The 19,447-nt window shown below is 47.3% G+C and overlaps 1 protein-coding gene across 1 annotated transcript; it reads right to left on the bottom strand.

Moving 5' to 3' along the window:
• Window positions 1-12,826: 12,826 nt before the first annotated feature.
• On the bottom strand, window positions 12,827-14,482 carry LOC311239459 (E3 ubiquitin/ISG15 ligase TRIM25-like; the record flags this gene model as incomplete). Its single annotated transcript, XM_084327767.1, has 1 exon — window positions 12,827-14,482. One exon carries the CDS (start codon window positions 14,480-14,482, stop codon window positions 12,827-12,829), a length of 1,656 nt encoding a protein of 551 aa, XP_084183893.1.
• Between the last annotated feature and the right edge of the window lie 4,965 nt (window positions 14,483-19,447).

Here is a 19,447-nt window from a genome sequence, read left to right as displayed (position 1 = left end):
CCTTCAGAAGAGCTTCATCAAACTGAAACTTTACAACAGTGAGTGGATGAGCTCGTTGGGGGTGTACAGCACACAATGCGTCATTAGGGGTAAGACGCACAGACTGGACTTTGAAGTCGTACATACTGGCCAGAGGCCCTTGCTTTCGGGGGAGACATGTGAGAGGCTTGGTCTGATACGCTTCACCATTCCTGAGGAGCTGAATAAAGTGGAGCACTGCAGGAAGGTGTCACTGACCAAAGAGTGGCTCGTCAGCACCTACCATGATGTGTTCACCAGCCCTGTTGAGTCTCTGCCCGGTGATATTCACTTTGAGCTGGACAGCACGGTGGCGCCGGTGCAGTGTGCTCCCAGGAACGTTCCAGTGGCCCTGAAGGCAGCTGTTAAAGCACAGCTGGATAAATATGAAGAAGATGGGCACTTGACCACAGTCACTCGACCCACGGACTGGATTAGCAATCTGGTCATAGTGAAAAGGCCAGACAAATTGAGACTGTGTATAGACCCAAAGCCCCTTAACCGAGCTCTGAAACGGTCCCATTACCTGATGCCCACTTTGGATGACGTGCTGTATAAGCTGCCAAAGGCACGTATATTCACGCTGGTGGATGCACGGGATGCATTTTTACAGTGCCGTTTGGACGAAGAGAGCAGCCTGATGACAACGTTCTGGACACCGTGGGGTAGGAAACGTTGGCTAAAACTCCCTTTCGGTGTGTCAGTGGCTCCAGAGCTGTACCAAAGAAAGCAGCATGAGCTGCTGGCTGGCTTGACGGGGATTGAGCCCATAGCTGATGATATCCTCATAGTGGGCTGTGGGGACACAGAGGATGAGGCCAACCACGACCATGACACGAACCTCGTCGCTCTGATGGACAGATGCAGAGAGGTAAAGCTGAGACTGGGCCTGAAAAAGCTGCAGTTTCGACTGAAGGAGGTCCGCTTCCACGGCCACATACTGTCCGCAGAGGGCCTCAAGGTTGACCCTGACAAGGTCAGGGCGGTTCTGGACATGCCAAACCCCACAGACGCAAAAGGGGTCCAGCGATGTGTTGGGTTTGTGAACTACCTGTCGAGATTCATGCCACGCTTGTCAGCGGTATGTGAGCCTCTGAGGAGACTGCTCGACAAAGATGTGATGTGGCACTGGCTGCCCAAACATGAGGCTGCCATGAAGGAAATCAAGGCTCTGATCACGGCGGTGCCAGTCCTAAGGTACTATGACGTCCACAAGCCGGTCACCGTACAGAGCGACTCCAGTCAGACGGGTCTGGGCTGCTGCTTGCTTCAGGGGGGACAGCCTGTCGCATTTGCCTCTCGTGCATTGACCCAAACGGAGCAAAATTATGCACAAATAGAAAAGGAGTGTCTAAGCATCGTATTCGCCTGTCAACGCTTCCACTACTACCTATATGGGAGGGGTGATGTGACTGCAGAGACCGACCACCGCCCGTTGGTGTCCATCTTCACTAAGCCTCTCCTCAGTGCGCCAAAGCGCCTTCAGAGCATGCTCCTCACACTGCAGAACTACTCCCTGGCGGTGGTGTACAAGCCAGGCCCCGAAATGTACATAAGTGACACACTCAGCAGAGCCACCACCCCACCACAGAGAACAGATACACTGTACAGGCGGGAAATGGTCTGCAGCATGCGGCAGGAGCAGTGGGACACGGCCGCCATTCGGCAGGCGGACTATCTGAACGTCAGCAGCCAACGTCTGGCACAGATTCGAACACACACTGAGGAGGATGTGTGTCTGCAAACACTCAAGTCAGTCGTGCTGAAGGGATGGCCAGACCACAGAGAGGAGACCCCTTTAGCCGTCCGGGACTATTGGGCCATCAGGGACGAGATAAGTGCACAGGATGGCGTGCTCTACAGGAGTCAGCGCATCATAATTCCGAAAGCTATGCGTCCGGAAATGCTGAGACGGATCCACTACAACCATGTGGGGGCCGAGGCGTGCTACAGACAGGCTCGTGATACACTGTACTGGCCCGGTATGCAAGGGGAAGTCAAAGATTACGTACAGCAGTGCTCCGTGTGCAATGAGTATGCACACGAACAACAGAAAGAGACTATGATGTCACACCCGCTCCCCACACGGCCCTGGCAGCTGGTAAGCATGGACCTGTACAGCTATGCAGCACAGAACTTTCTTCTCGTGGTGGACCACTATTCGGACTTCTGGGAGGTCGACTTGCTCCCTGACCTGTCAGCGGACACCACGATCCGACGATGCAAGGCACAGTTTGCTCGCCACGGGGTCCCAGACAGGGCCATTTCTGATGGTGGGGGCCAGTTTGCCGGTGGGGAGTTCCGGGCGTTTGCGAGGGAGTGGGGCTTTGAGCACGTTATGTCCTCACCGAGGCACCCGAAGGCTAACGGCAAAGCGGAGTCGGCGGTAAAGATTGTGAAGAGCCTGTGCAGAAAGGCAGACCGGGCCAGAGAGGACCCCTGGAAGGCCATTTTACATTGGAGAAACACACCCACTGAGGGTATGCAGTGCAGCCCTGCACAGCGGCTTATGTCGCGGAGACTGAGAACCCTTCTCCCTGTGGCCGACCAGCTGCTGGTACCTCAGGTCGTCACAGGGGTCCCGGACAAGCTGAGAGTGAAACATCAGGCAGCGAAGTTGATGTATGACCGATCGGCGAAGGATCTGCCGGAGCTGAACGTCGGCCGGCCCATACGGATGAAGCCACTCCCGGGTGACAGGACGGGCCGATGGAGAAGAGGCGTGTGCCTGCAGCAGTTGGGACTCCGGTCCTATCTGGTCGACGTGGAGGGAACTGCGTATCGCCGCAACAGGGTTGATCTCCGACCAGCAGAAGCGGCCCCTCCCCAGCCGTCAGTTCACCCAGAATTGGCCCCAGAACAGCCTGCGAGTGGGGGAAGCACCGAAGAGGTCGTCAGCGGTCCTGAGGAGTCTCCAAAGTCATCAGCCCCGAGGTCGACGCCGTCTTCCCCGCAGACTGGTAACACACCAGGCCGTGAGTTACAGGCCCGGGCCTTCTCCCGGAGCAGGAGGCCGTTACGGCCTCCGGACAGACTTAACCTCTAGGTCGCACACAAACTGAGACTGTCTCACACGCACACATGCACACACACACACACACACACACACACACACACACACACACACACACACACACACACACATACACATAGTCACGCTCGCACCCCAGCACACAAGGACTGTGCACATGCGTATGGACTGTAAGATATAAAAAAAAAAAGAAAAAAAAAAGGGAATGGGAATGTGGGAAAATTGTGATTCTGTGTTTAATTGTGGTTGTTATTGATGAGGTGTTTTGATACTACTTAGGTCTGCACGGATTGATGTTGTTACTTACTAAAGGAAGGGAGATGTTACAGGCTGGGCTACAGCTCCGCCTTGTGGGCGTGCTGGGCCGGTGCCTGTATGATATATGACGTGTCTCACTTCCTGGGGAAGGTGTGGTTTGTTTACTTGTTGCTTGGCAATACACGGCATTAAGAACCAGCGCGACTCGACTCTTTTATTGTACAGCTACACTTACAAACAGTAATTTCATTGTTTTCTGGCTGTTGTTAGCCTCCTGTGTACCACGTACTCCTGGGGCAGTCAAAGAAGTGATTGGTATATGATCTTTGGCTGGTAGCAGGTGTGGTTGAAGAAAGCTAGGTCTACAGTGCATTAGCTTTCAGTATAGGTAGGTTAGGGGGCCGGGAAATGTAATTAGTGTGTTAGGACCTGATGTAAGTGTTTTTGTTAGATTAGACATGTGGTGGGCCTAGCAGTCCTTCTTTTGACTGCAGTATAGGTTTTAGAAGCTATTTGTGAGTCAAATCAGATTGTATGGAGCACCTGTTTGTATTAGTAGAATTTGTTTGTTGAATTTGTTTGTTGAGTAACACAAGGGGTTTTGCCTCACTTGGTTTGTTACTGAAGAGCGTTTGTTCCAGTATTTTGGGATAAATGTCTACCACAGGGTTAGTCTTGTGGGTGGTTCATCTCAGCAGAGGCCTGTAGCTAGTGTCCAGTAGCAGTGTCTGCTGTAGTTATCTAGTATAGGATCTGTGTATGGTTAGTAGTGATTCTCTAGTATAGGATCTGTGTGCGTTATTGAGCTTGACCTTTTGGTCCAGTATGTGTTATGCCGTGTGTCTTAGATACAGTGTGATTTGTTTTGCGTGCTAACATAAAATGCTGTGTTTTGAACTACTGCTTGTGAGTTTAATTGCGTGCTGTGTTATGCCGTGTATCTTCAATCACTGTCATTTAATTACGTGCTACACCTTTTTGTGGATACAGGGAAATTGGAGTTTGAACCCTAGGTCATAGGAACGGTGGGTGAGTTGCTTGTGTTTTGGATACTGAACTATATCCCTTGTTGTGGATTAATTGTAGTATTGCCTTGTATTGGTAATTAATTAATTGGTTGATTAATTACTTTATTAGTAATTAATATTGTTGTATTCGTTTGTTGTCGTTTACTGTGGATAATAGACAATGACGTTGGACATTGATGACTTTGTTGCAGAGCCAACACTGGCTAAGGTAAAACAATGTTCAAAGGTTGAGTTACTACAGGTAGCATCAAGGTTTTCAATAGACCTCGATGCAGGCCAGAAAAAGGAGAACTTGGTAGGTCAATTAATTGAGGAACTGAGTACACTGAAGGTTTTTGGTGTGGCTGCAGGTAGAACTCTGGAGGAGGAGGGAGAAGGCTTTGAGCTACCGCGTGGGCGAGATGTGGAGCTTAGGACAGCGCGTGAGCTTGCAGCTATTAACAAGGCAGACCGTGAGGACAAAGCAGCTGAACGGGAGGCTATTGAAGCTAGTGAGGTGAGGAGAGCAGCTACAGCAGCTACAGCAGCAGCTGCAGCCAGAGCAGAACATGAGGCCCAGGAAGCTATTGAGGTGGCACAGGAGGTACGCGCCCAGGCAGCATATGACCGGGAGATGGCGATGCGTAATGCGGGTGGTGCTGGTGCTATACATGTGCATCGGGAGCCGGGTTTTGATATGGCTAGGCAAAAAAGCATGGTTCCGGTTTTTTTGGAAAGGGATGTCGATAGTTTTTTTTTATTATTTGAGGACATAGCTGGCAGTTGCGGCTGGCCAGCAGATAAATGGACTATCCTCATGCAGAGTGCTTTGCGCGGTAAGGCACAGATCGTGTATGCGTCGATGTATCCTGATAATAAGGATTATGCTTTGGTGAAACAGGCTATCCTTAAAGCCTATGAATTGGTCCCTGAGGCTTACCGCCAGAAATTTCGCAATTTAAGGAAGCAAGTCTCTCAGTCTTTTGTGGAGTTTGTGAGGGAGAAGCGGTTGCTTTTTGACCGGTGGTGTGCAGCGGAAAAGGTCACCACAGTGGAGGAGATTAGGGACCTAATCTTATTAGAGGAATTCAAGGTGTATGGCGTATCTGAGGATATTGCTATGTACTTAAATGAGAGGAAAGTCAGGACCTGTTCAGCAGCAGCGGTCCTGGCTGATGAGTATGTTTTGACCCACAGGACGTCTTTTGAGAGACAGCATTATCCTGTGCATGATGAGGGGAGGCCAAAATGGACTCCTAATAGGCCTGCAGGGTCCGGTGCTGGGGGTACTGGTAAGTTTAATGGGGCATGGGGAAGCGATGATGCCCGGAAGTGCCAGATTTTTGTGGGAGTGCAGGACATGTGATGGGAAATTGTTATCGTTTGCACCCAGAAAAGCGCCCGTCTAACCCACCCAGACCAGTGATGTTGATAAATACACCTGTACGTAACCCTGTTCTGTCTCCACTAGATGGCAAAGGAGTGGATGACCTTTACACACCTTTCAGGAGTAAAGGGTTTGTTTCATTGACAGAGGGAGGTCCTAAAGTACCGGTGACAATTCTCCGTGATACTGGCGCATCCCAATCTTTTGTACAAAGTAGTGTCCTGCCCTTTACGCACCACTCTGAGTTGGGTGCAGGGGTTGTTATTGAGGCTTTTGGAATGCACACGATGAATGTGGTGATCGGAGTGACGGCTGGCAAACTCCCTATGCAGGGGGTAACGTTGCTCTTGGGCAATGACTTGGCTGGAGGTAAGGTGCTGGTGAAACCGGAGGTGACATGCGTGCCAGATACTCAAGTGGCGGAGCAGTATCTCGTGGGCTTCCCAGCCTTTACAGTGGCTGAGGCCACAGACGAATTGGAGGAGGAGAATGAGGAGGATGAGAGTGAGAATGATGCTGTGTGGGATGTTGCTAATTCAAGTGGCGCCATTTCTGTTGGTGTTTCTGATGTTTCATGTGGCACCGCTCTGGTTAAAGAGGCTACGAGGCCAGAATTGGGCTGCCAGCCATCCTACAGTATGTACGTTCATGATGTCTCACTTGTCAGGAGTGATGATCCCAGTATGTCAGTTATTGGTTCTGATATTGTTTCACGTGACCACACTGACTCTCTGCCAGGCACTGGGTATGCTAGGTATGCTTGTCAACCTAGTTACCTGTGTCCTGTACAGCAGGAGCAGTCTTCACAACCTTGTCTAATGGGTGGCAACCATTTTGATCGTGACGAAGTTGATATGTGTGCCACCATTTTGTGTCATGACAATGTAACTGTGTGTGCCACCATTTTGGCTTGTGACAGTAGAAGCAAATCGGGCACCTTTTTGTCTCATGACACTGTTGCTGTCTGTGACACCATTGTTGCTCATGACAGTCCTATTTTTTGTGACACTGTTTTGGCTCATGACGGTGCAGTTTCTTCTGTCATTGTTGCTCATGACGGTGCTAACTTTTGTGCCACCATTTTGGTTCCTGACCATGCTGTTTTTTGTGACGCCGTTTTTGGTGGTACTCCAGATATTTTTATGCCTGAAGTGATGTTGCTCTGTTCCAGGGATGGTGAGGACGTGCCTGAGGCGGTACATCCTGATCTGGCTGTTCGTGACTCACAGTCTCCTGTACAGCTATCGGGGGTACAGCCCTCAGTACAGTCTCCTGTACTGACAGTGCCAGGTGGGGAGGAGACGGGCGCTGTGATGGTACATGGGGAGTGTGCTGACTTTAGTTTTCCTGTTGGTTGTCCTGAGCGCGATGAGGTTGTTTTTTCTCAAGTGTGTGATTCCTGTTTGCTGTCTCCTTTTGACAGGTCGGTGTCGGTGGAGCGGCCTGTTGATGTGGAGCCTGTATTTTGTTTTCCTGTTTTCTGTCCTGGGCGCAGTGAGCTGCTGTCTCATGCTGACTCCGGTTTGTTGTCTCTGTTTGTCAGGTCTGTATCGGCGGAGGGACCTGTTATGAGTTTTTTGTTTGGTGGTGATGTGTTGGTGGGTGGATTATCTTCTAGGCCTTGCGCCTCAGTAGGGGCTGAGTGGGGTTTAGTTGCCCAGATGTTTCCACCGGCTCCGCTCCATCCGGGCCCAGCTGGGTACATTTTGGAGGGGTCTCGCTTGAGCGGGTGTCAGGACGAGGTTGTTTGTGCTGAGCGACGGTGTCAAGTGTTCCTCAGTAGGGAGCATTCGACGGAGTTAAGGGTTGTGTTCGACAGGGGCCGACCCATTGTCACTCTGTGGTAGTGGCTCGCTTTGTGGGTCACAGTTTTTTTTGGTGTACAGTTGAGTGTGACTCTTGACCGGGGCTCACACTCAACACAGTACAGGCACTACACATGTTGGTGTGTGTGGTTGCATTTTTTTTTGGTAAGGTTGGTAAGTATCCCCTTATTTATTTATGTTTGTTCTCTTGGTGATGGTTTCTTTGGGCTATAGTTGGGAGAAGAACATAAATCTTCGGTGTGGGGGTGTTACGTATTACTTTCACATGGTGGAGGGATACTTACTGTCTGTGGTGCATATTCACATTGTGGTTAAGTGTGCTGTCACTAATTGGTGGTTTAATTCACACACTGTTTCTTCCTGTTTTTGTTATTAAAATGGCCGCCCTTCTAATTCATCACAGGTGTGGTGATGAGGCACCACGCCCTACAAATGCAGTGCAGGGAGCAGTTGTCAAGTCTCCCCCACTTCACAGGAGATGTCTCAGCTCTCCAGCGTCTCACCTGCTCTCATTGTTTTGTTGTACATTCGGCTTGTTCTTCTTTTTGCCTATAGTTTTGTTATTTAACTTTGGAGTCTGGAACACCCAGCTCCCACTATTTCTGTCCATTTAGTTAGTTGTAAATAAATAGTTATTTTTGATAAACTTTTGTCCAGTGTCCTGTGTCCACCACGTCGCATTCAAGGCCTTGACGAGCCTGGTGGTACTGCACTCGCCTGCTGTAGCTGTCTTCTGCACAAAATCACCATCCTCCCAAGACGGCTCTCCACTCTCCCACCGGGACTTCCTGGACTCCGTCTAGACAAGAAAGCAGGGACAGCATGGTGCAGTACAGTGACGGTGATTCGAATACCCATCATAGGCCGATATACACTTGCCTGTTATATCAGCCAGGTAAGCCTTTAGGTCCTCTTCCAGACCATCCCGGAACACGTCCTCCTCTTGGGATCCCGCAGGTACATCCACACCCCCATACAGACACCCATATACCCCCACCCGCGACACTAACGCCATACCCCGACACCCAGCTTGTTAGCCAGCATGAATGCCCGATTTTGTATACCCTTGTCCTCACAAGTATTCTGCCAGAGAACTTATGGACATGACAATAGTAGTAGTTATAAGGTGTTTGATCATTGTGTCGTTGTACATATTGTGTATACACCGTTAGAAGCTAACGATAGCTATGAGCTAACTAACGCTACAAGCTCAAACACCCTACAACCACCACTATTGTCGCGTCCACAAACTCCCCCGGCAGAACACCCGCGAGGACAAAGGCACACAAAGAGGAGAGAACCACCCGGGCGGCTACGTGGCGTAGTGGGCAAGGCGCTCGCCACGAATGCAGAGACGCTGGGCTCGCCTGTTCGAGCCCAGCGCTCCACATTGCTTTCAGTTTAGCTGGTCGTTCATACTAATACACATTGGCTGTCAGGGCCGCCTCAGGGGGTGTGCGAGCAGTGCGGTCGCACAGGGCCTCGCGGGAAGGGGCGCCTAGCAAAAAAAAAAAAAAAAAAAAAAATGTATTTATTATTTTTTTAATTTTAAATTTTTTAATTTTTTTAATTTTTTTAATTTTTTTGCGAGGCCCCCCTTCCCGCGAGGCCCTTTTTCATCAGATACCTAAAATCTAGTTTTGCTTATATGCTTATATATTTCACATTAGACACGTTTGTAGAATGTGTCTGACTTGTTCCTGGGTCTGCACCTGGGTCACTATTGGAGCTCTTGTGCTCTGCAGCAGACATGGTTTCAACGAAGGGAGTGGTTACTTACATCATAGTACGCCGCCGGAAACTTAAACGAAGAAGAAGAAGAAGAAGAAGAAGAAGAGTCAGCTGCGTTTGAATATTTCGCGCGTGCAGCTTTTGACTATTATGCTTAGTTATGCCAGCCAAGGTCGGTCATTATCAGTCGGTCAGTCACCAAGGAACGTTGACGAAAGGCGGGACAAATGGCCGGAGCCTTGTCATGATGCAGTCGGGATATAGTCATGGCCCATGATGATGTCGGCTAGTAGCTAGCTTAGCTAAAGGCTATCTAGCGTTAGCTAACCTGCAGCCAAGGATGAAGAGGATGGTCGTTTGGCAGATGAACTTCGTCAACTCCACGCGGTTGTCTCCATCCTCTTGGACGTTTGGTGAGTTTTTAACCTATTCTATTAACTCTATTCTATTCCCGCCGTGGACATCGCTCTCTCTCTCTCTCTCTCTCACTCTCTGGAGCTAAACTGGCCGACTAGCTAATAGTACTACTAGTAGCTAACGGTGTGTGCCTGGTGTCAGCACCTGGCTGTATGTAGCCGCATAGCTTGCTTCTGCGTTAGCTAATGGTTAGCGATAGCCTGGTTGAGCTAACTGTTAGCCAGTTAGCTGTTTAGCTTCGACGTTAACTGCCGGCTGCGCTCGGCTGGGAACGTTCGTTTGATGCTATCAGTTAGCCTTGAGTTAGCTGTTAGCTTGTGCTACGACCATTGACATTAGCCGTGAGAATAGCAGGGGGTTCTGGCACTCTGACTACGACATCATCTTTGACAGAAGATGTAGTCGGGCCTGCACCATGACAAGGCTCTGGCAGCAGCTTATTTTTGTCCCGACAGCGAGAGGCCTTTCGTCAACGTGGAGACCTGTGTTACGGCCTTTCGCCCTGCGTTCCTTGGTGCAGGTACGATTAATGAAAATGTCATGACTTTACCCCACTCTTCCTTCCTTCCCCTCCCGAATGTTTTGTTAATAACGATGTTTTTTTCCAGGCAAAACATATGCTACTTCACAACATTTGGAGATACGACATGTGCTGTGTGTGAATGTCTTGGTCGTTTGTGTAGCTTGGGTAGCGTTGGGCCATTGGCCAAAGCTGTGTGTGGCCTGGTGTCACAGTACCTGGCTAGCCTATTTAGCTGATGTCGGCCATTGGCTCCTTGCTGCTTTGGTTTCTCTGGTATAGACCCTCTTCTCTTTGGATTTAAGTGTTGATCTTTGTCCTTTTGGATCTCTCATACATGCTCTCTCTCTAACACACACACACATGCTCTCTCTCTCTCTCTCTCTCTCTCTCTCTCTCTCTCTCATACATGCTCTCTCTCTAACACACATGCTCTCTCTCTCTCTCTCTCTTTCTAACACACACAGTCTGCCTATGGCGGCCTTTCTCGATGGCTAGGCTGTGCTCGCTGAGTCTGTATAGTCAAGGATCTTGGTGAAGAACGGAAAAAAAACGAAAGTGTGACTCGAGGCGCACGACGTCGCGGCGAAACGCATATGACAATGATACGAAAATGAAACGAAAGGTGTAACCGCACCCTAATAGACACAGCCAAACGTCTGGAAACGGGAATAGGACCTGCAACGTAATTAGACTGCAGCGCAGCGTAGGCGACTTTCCCCCTGGCTGCGGTGGGAGCAGGTGCGGTTACACCTTTCGTTTCATTTTCGTATCATTGTCATATGCGTTTCGCCGCGACGTCGTGCGCCTCGAGTCACACTTTCGTTTTTTTTTTCGTTTTTGTCACCCGAGCACACTGATGTAGTACACTGCCAAAGCAGTAGGTGGCAGTAGGTGGCAAACATGAAGGCAATTTCAACCAATCAGAACTTGAATGTGCCTGCAAAGCAAATGTCAACAAGGCGGCCACCATCTTTTGCCTAGTTACCCAATGCAGCAATTATTTTTCAGCAAAGCCTAATAAAAGTGCAATAAACAAAACGGATACATTCACTGTGTGTTCTGCCTGTCATTTGTTGATGAAACAAAACTAACATCAACACAAGTGACCACCAAGAGCGGATAGTTTAGTCTAAAAAACGATCGGTAGCATTGTTAGCTGCATGCTAACGTCAATGGAATTTGCCATTATAACAGTATAGCATTGTGGCTAGAAGCTAACGTTAGCTCACGCTACTTAGCCAGCACCAAACTGATGATATCGGGAGCTATCAGTAGTTAGATAACATTAGAGACAACGCTGTGTGTATTAAACAAAGGTGAATAGATGACTGGGCCATTTTGTTTAATGCTTGTTAAGTTGAAAGAGGAGCTTTGAGCTAACAGGGTTTGATAGCTAACACTAGCTCATGTTATCCAGTGGCAGTGCCAATCGGTAATGCTAGCAGAATGAATGGATGTAAACTTTCTTTAACATATTGCATATGGGTACAATACAATACGGCTCAATACAAACAATTGTTAAGGGAATGCAGACTGTTGTAGCTTGGACTGGGGTCCTTATAAAAAGTCAAAAGTCTTCTTTACATATCTGTAGATATATATCTATATATCTATATCTGTACATATCCCTTACCTACTCTTACTAGTTACGCTGCTGGCCAGTATGACTTATTAGTATTACCATACTGTCTTTATACCTGTATCACTGTACAATGGAAATGTTAGATTTTAACTGCATTTCTCGTGTAGCACATGGAAATAGTGAGTTCAAGTCAATTCCTTTGCGTTTTGTTCAAAGTTCTATATTGAGGTTCAGTCGGTGAAACGGCAAGTTTCAAGCAAATATCCACACGGGTCCTTTTGGGTTTAGATGTCCACGTTTATTTAGTAAGAACACAAGAACAAAAGACAAAATGCACAATATTCAATGAATGGTCATTCTTCCTAAACCAGCTCCTGTCTAGGTCTGTCTCCCTCAAAGTCTGCCACCAAAAGAACAACTCTCTCTCTCTCTCCTAAATAGTTGCATTTACGACTGACCCATGCCCCACACATCCTGGCTGTGGGTTCAACCGAAGGCCTTGAAGATAGAAGAGTGTCCCGTATGAAGTGTCCCGGCTGCCCAGAGATAAGAGGTGAGGGAGAAGGTTATAGGCTGAATCCACCTCCCCATGGAGGTCCGGCCCCCACATTGTTACCAACCCCCCCTGGAACAGAGAGAGGAGGGACAGACCCAAAATCCCACAGTAATGACCAAAATGACCAAAGGTGATCAAATACAAATAAAATGGTTGCATATTGTGGTCCAACCTACCCTGAGTATGAAAATAAAGATTTTTACTTCCCCACATGCAAAGGAACAGAGGTATTGAAGATAGGAATTAAATATGTGAATATGCAAATATCCAACCAAACAAACTTTACCCCGGTAAGCTAGAAACTAGAAACAAAGCAAAACATAGTGTATGTGTGTGTGTGTGTGTGTGTGTGTGTGTGTGTCGCTCAGAACAATGATAAAGTGACTGCGTGAATATAACTCCTAATTAACTCATCTTTCACAACTCAGCATCTTCAAGATCAATTTAAACCCCAAACCCTGGGTAGAGGAGCTGTGAATGTCACTGATCTCTACTTCAGCTCACAGAACTCAGCCTTCGCAGAGCGTGCATAAAGCCCAAGTCCAGGATAGAGAGGCTGAGTGAATGTGGTGTTGACTCTGTGCAGGAGGGTCATGGTGTCAGAGACGCTGTAGAAGGACAGAGTACCTGCCCTGTGATCCAGGTACACTCCTATTCTGGAGGACCGGGGGCCCGGTACTGTTATGTACTTGTTATTGTGTCTGAAGAAGTAATCACTTTGTGTGCAAAATAAAGCCCAGGGTTTGTAATTGAATACAAATACACAGTTCTCCCAGGTGCCTGTTCTGTCTTGTAATGCTACAGAAACGTCTCCACTCCACTCCACCTCCCAGTAACAGCGTCCAGTCAGACCTTCTCTACCCAGAATCTGACACTGATTAATAAATCTTTCTGGGTGATTAGGATATGACTGCTCTTGCTGCATCAGTGTTGCTTTTCTGTTCCCCTCAGACAAAGACAGACCTGTGCGTGTTGTGTTTGGGTCCAGTGTGATCTGAGAGGAATATTGTAAGAAGTCAGCTCTGGTCTTGGGCTCTGGTGGCAGTAAAACATTAATAACTGCATTCACTGTTGAGATTCTGGGCCACTGCTCTTTCAGAACGTCCTCTAGTTTGTCTCTCAGCTCAGACACGACCTCAGTCACATCTGCAAAGTACAGGAGAGGACGGACACTGATGCTGGGTAAGTCTGTAGACTCACTGGGCATGGAGAGGGGGGGGTAACTCTGTAGAAAGTGGATGTGGTCCTCTGTGTGTGAGAGCTGCTCCAGCTCAGTGGCTCTCCTCCTCAGGTCCGCTATCTCCTGCTCCAGTCTCTTCTGCACTTCTTCAGCCTGAGTCACCGTGGTCCTCTGTTGGGCTCTGATGACCTTCTTCAGCTCAGAGCGCCTCGTCTCCAAGGAGCGTATTAGCTCAGTAAAGATTCTCTCACCGTCCTCCACTGCTTTATCAGCAGAGCGATTGAGAGAATCAACAGCCTGTTGGGCCTCTTTGAGTCGCTTCTCTCTCTCCCGGACTCTCTGGTGGACTTTCTGCTGACTCATGCCAAGCTCTTTCTGTCTCTCCGTCCTTTCTGCTGCAGCTGAGACTGTATCATGGCCTTTATGTTCATCCATGGAACACAAATAACAGATACACTGCTGATCAGTACGACAGAAAACATCCAGAATCCTGTCATGACGAGAGCAGATGTTCTCCTGAAGCCGTGTGGAGGCTTTGACCAGCTTGTGTTTCTTAAAGGTATCAGATAGATAGTGAGGCTGGAGGTGAGTTTCACAGTAAGAAGCCAGACATACCAGGCAGGACTTGAGGGCTTTCTGCTTTCTCCCAGTGCAGACATCACAGGCCACGTCTCCAGGTCCAGCATAACAGTGATCAGGAGGAGCAGCTTGGAGTCCTGTCTTCATTAGTTGTTCTATCACTTCAGCCAGCATGTTGCTTTTCTTCAGAACAGGCCTCGGAGTAAAAGTCTCCCTGCACTGGGGACATGTGTAGATCCCCCTCTGATCACCGTGATCCCAGCAGTCTGTAATACAGCCCATACAGTAGCTGTGTCCACAGGGAATAGTTACCGGATCCTTCAGTACATCCTGACAGATAGAACAGCAGAACTGGTCCTGGTACAGATCATGTCCTTGCTGCGCCATTTTATTCTACAAAGACAACAACACTCTAAGTTTTGTTTTCTCAGGAAGAGTGATCGTGTGGGTGCTTCCTGGTTATATAGAGTAAACTCTGATCGTGTGTTTGGTGGGAGCGTGGCTCTGGGTGGGAGGTGCTTCCTGGTTCTAGCTGTTCAGGGGAGGAGTTGCTTTAAAGAGACAGTGTCTATTTTACCGTGATTCATAGATAGAAGATGTTTTTTTTTACATAGTTCAGACTTTCTATCGTCATCAACTACCTCTAATTAGTGTCAATTATAACCTGTCGTGTTACTTTACACGGTAACAAATACGTGAGTCCTCTGCTTTGGTTGTAAGTATCTTTATTAGCTTAGCCTCGCTACGTTACACGGGTGTCCATCTTAGGTTCCTCTCGAACTCCCCTTGACCCCCAGTACGGTGGCCTGTACACTTGCGTATAGCGCACCACATTAACATAACACCACATAACCCACTAAAACTCATAAGCACAAAGAGAGACATAGAGAAAATGGTAAACATACTCAATAAAACACTTTATTTCTCTCTCTCTCTCTCTCTCTCTCTCTCTCTCTCTCTCTCTCTCTCTCTCTCTCTCTCTCTCTCTCTCTCTCTCTCTCTCTCTCTCTCTCTCTCTCTCACACACACACACATTTCTTCAATACATATATTCATCGCCTGTTCCAGTTCATTTTCAAGAGGTATTTTCAACCTACTTGTCAGAGCAATCTTGAACGTAATTTATTTTGTTGTTGTTCTATCGCTTGATATTCTGCTTTACATGACATTTATGGCATAGGGACATATAGGTATTTAGTACTGATACATTTGTGACATAAACGGTATTCAAATATACAGTACTGTTACCCCTAGATCCTGACAGAGTATATACATATGATGGGGAGGGGACTGTACATTTGGAGGGGGTGGGTGGGTGGGAGAGAAATATACATACAGCGGGGAGGGAATATATACATGCGGTGGGGAGGAGACTGTCTATTAGGAGGTGGTGGGGGTTTTAGGCATTTACGGTGGCCAGTTTTGAATTGCAGCCTCCCGTAGGTGCTCTTTAAGAGCGGTTTTGAATGTGGGTAGGGATTCACATTCCTTTACAGCTTTGGGTAGGGCGTTCCACATTGATGTGGCATAATTGCGAAACGTATTTAGTCCCTTGTTTGAGCCGAATCTGGGTTTAACATGATTTGTTGAGCTTCCTCTGGTGTAGTGGTTGTGGTATTCACTGACCTTTGGGAAGTATTTTGACATGTACATGGGTACCTTAGTCGTATAGTGTATCTTGTAGACCAGGCCCATTGCAAGTTGCTGTACTCTGTCGTCTACTCTAAGCCATCCTAGGTTGTCAAAGTGGGCAGGGGTGAGGTGGGTTCTGGGGGTAAGGTCAAGTAGTAGTCCTACCAGTTTGTTTTGTGATGTTTGTAATTTTGTTTTAAGTGCCTTTGAGGTGCTTTGGTACCATGAGGTGCACGCATAGTCGTAGTACCCTTGAATGAGTGCTCCTGCCAGAGTCTTCAGTGTATTCTTGTTTACCAGAGAGGAGATTCGGTACAAGAATCTAGTTCGTTGGTTGACTTTTTTTATTACATTGGATGCCATTTTGTCACAGGAAAGATTTGCCTCTAGGATGGAACCCAGGTAGGTAATTTCGTCTTTCCTTGTGACAATATTGTCACCCACTGCAACTGAGAAGCCGTTGGTCTTGCTGAGTTTGTTATTTGAACCGAAGAGAATGGACTCTGTTTTGCCCATGTGTAATGATAGTTTGTTATCAGCGAGCCATATGCAGATTTTGCCTAGTTCCGAGCTGAGGGTTTTTTCAACCTGCAACTTGTTCTTGTCAGAGACCAGCAGGGCTGAGTCGTCCGCAAACAGGAACAAGTTGCAGTCACAGGCTGACGACATGTCATTTGCATAAATTAGGAAGAGTAGCGGTCCTAGTATGCTTCCTTGTGGAACACCACAGCTCACTGTGAGGGGGGGGGATAGAGTACCGTTTACCTCTACCATCTGTTCTCTCTCCTCCAGGTAGGATTGCATCCAGCTCACTGATAAGCTATCAAAACCAATTGCTTTTAGCTTGTCAATCAGAATGGAGTGATTGACAGTGTCGAAGGCCTTTTGTAGGTCCAGCATGACCATGCCACAGTATTTGCCCGCGTCCACCTCTTGTTTGATGTGGTCGTTCAAATAGAGGAGCCATGTGTCAGTGGAGTGGGACGTTCTGAAGCCAGATTGGAATTCGTAGATTAGATTTTTTTCCGCCAGGTACTTTTCGACCTGTTCGAAGACTATTTTCTCCATGACTTTCGAGATGGAGGTAAGAATAGAAACAGGGCGGTAGTTGCCTGGGTCTAATTTGCTGCCCTTTTTGTGCAGAGGGGTCACTCTCGCAATTTTGAAGTCCTTGGGGACGTGTCCCTGTTTTATGGAGAGGTTTATTATGTGTGTGATGACTGGGGTGATGGCGGCTGCTGAGTCTCTGAGGAATTTGGAGGGGATGTTGTCATGGCTTATTTATTTATTTATTTATTTAATTTTTTAATTTATTTATTGATTTATTATGATGTATTATTACATTTATTATGGAAACATGTTCTTCCTGTATAATATATGTGCTGAGTCAGCCTGAACTGTATGCCCTTATAGCCAACTTTTGGTCAATATTATTCAACGTATATAGCTTACACTATAAATGGTAATCAAGGGGCAACTCAAAGTGATAATGAGGTTGGCGAGGATTGTTGCAGTTCTGGGAAAAAGTGTTCACGCTGTCCGCGTATTCTGCGTGATTTCTGTGTAATAGGGACATGAAACGTATTCAAAAACGTATAAAAAAACGCCACAAATACACTAGTCTAACCATGGCCTAAGATTAAAAAAGCACTTAATATAAAGTAGTTTTTCAGCAGAAAGGGTCAGTGATAATTCCTGGTGAGTATTTGCAAATACAGTAGACACTTGGTAACATTTATGGAATACACGTTACTGCCGTTTGAATCGTTGAATAACAAAACCTCTTATAGCCATATTTTCACAACATTTGTTTTACAAAACCTTGTAACTCCATTTGAACTTTATCAGAGTAAAATATTAATAATGTATTGATACCTGCAAGTAACTGACCATTTATGAAGACATTGTACCAACTATTGTGACATGGTGTTCAATTACGTTAAAACCAAGTTTCTTCCGCCAGCGACGATGTGTTTGTTTTTATACAAATGCACCATATCAGTTATAGCGCAGAGAGGACGTTTATTTTCTCAAGATCATCATTATTGTCACAGCCTAGTGATCTAGACCTCCCACAGAGAGACTGGTCGGGACCAGGCTTCATTACCGTAGGATGACAACTAACCACCTCTCTCTATCTCTATCTCCCCCCCCCCTCTCTCTCGCTATCTCTCTCTCTCACACACACACACACATACACTCGTACACAAACCTAAAACATACATATGGAGCCAGGAGAGACTGTAGGATCTACACCATTGAACAGTCAAGGTGTCATTATTTGATGGGACTAAGTGTTGCTTGGTTTCTGTTATGCTATTTACGGTACAATGCTTTCATTAGTTCCCTTTGTGAGCTCTTAGATCGTTATTATCACTTGACCTCTGCTTGTTTTAGTGTTTTTTTTTACATTGTTCTCAGTGTGTTCAGATACGTCTGTGTAAAATACACCTTTAACTAATAACTATTGATTTAAAATCTATTTGATTGGCGTCTTCTGAGAGGCTGACCTGTGTAGATATAATGTTGACACACGCTGAGCACTCATACGGTCTGAACTCCCACGATCAATTTCTGTCCAACTTCCTAGCCGTCGTCCTCCATCTCTCTTCATTCCGTCGCTTCCCTATGACTGCAATAGGCCTCCGTTAACCTACTGGTCCTCCATCATTTACTGTATATCCACCTGTTTCATTCATCCCGGTCACTGCAGCTCGTTCATCAATCACTGGACCAGTGGACCTTCCATCCCCCTCTGCTGATGTGGGGCCACTGCCCTTTCCGCAGCTCTGCCTCAGAGGAATGTGGCGTGCACAAGGCCCTACACACACACGCACACACACACACACACACACACACACACACACACACACACACACACATACGCGTACATACACACACATACACAGAGGCAAACATGTACACATGCAAGGGTATGAGGCTCATGACAAGAGAGGGTCACACATGTAGTGTGGCGTGCACAGACTTGTCCAGGGGCAAGGGCGAAATAAAGGGGCCCTTCCTTAAAAATACTAGCAGTTCCACACTGCATGTGGGTGGGGCCCATGGGAGAGGGGCCCCGAGCATGGTCTTTCATCAGGGCATCAGAGTCTGATCCCTTTTAGGGCCCATTATAAATGTTAATTTATTAAATATAAATACGATAATTCTAGCACGTGTTCCCGACTCCCTCCTTGATGTGACTTTTCTATTGAAAATAGAATAAAAAGTGTCTTTTTAGGGTACCCTATTGTCTAGTGTGAATTTCTATCTCGATTCTTCAGGTCACTCGGGTTCCTATAGTCAAAAAGGCCAGGGTCTGGTTGTGTAGAGCAGCGTTTCTGAGGGCCTCACACTCACCCAGTCATGTTGCCTTTACTCCTCAGGGCTAAGCTGCTTTGTGGAGCCTGGGGGATAGAGAGGGTTAAGGCACTCTATCGCTGAGTTAGTATGTGTACAGTACATTTAGTGCTTTGAATATATATGTGTGTACAGATTTCGTGACTCTTATCTTTGGGTTTGTTAATCAGCCACATTGCTTTGTGTTATTTTAAATATATATATATATATATATATATATATATATTATGGCCGTATTAGGGGGTGGGAAACTGATGGGTGGGGATCGGGCGTTGTGGACAGCGACTCCTACAGGTCGGTTGGTGCGCCTGCACAGTAGAATCAGGAAGTGTCGGGGGCAGCGTGAGCCTCCCACGCGTT

This window comes from Notolepis coatsorum (assembly GCF_963971535.1).
Source record: "Notolepis coatsorum genome assembly, chromosome: 13".
NCBI lineage: Eukaryota > Metazoa > Chordata > Actinopteri > Aulopiformes > Paralepididae > Notolepis > Notolepis coatsorum.
Note: the sequence above shows the minus strand (reverse complement) of the source record. Positions and strands in the feature narration are given on the sequence as shown.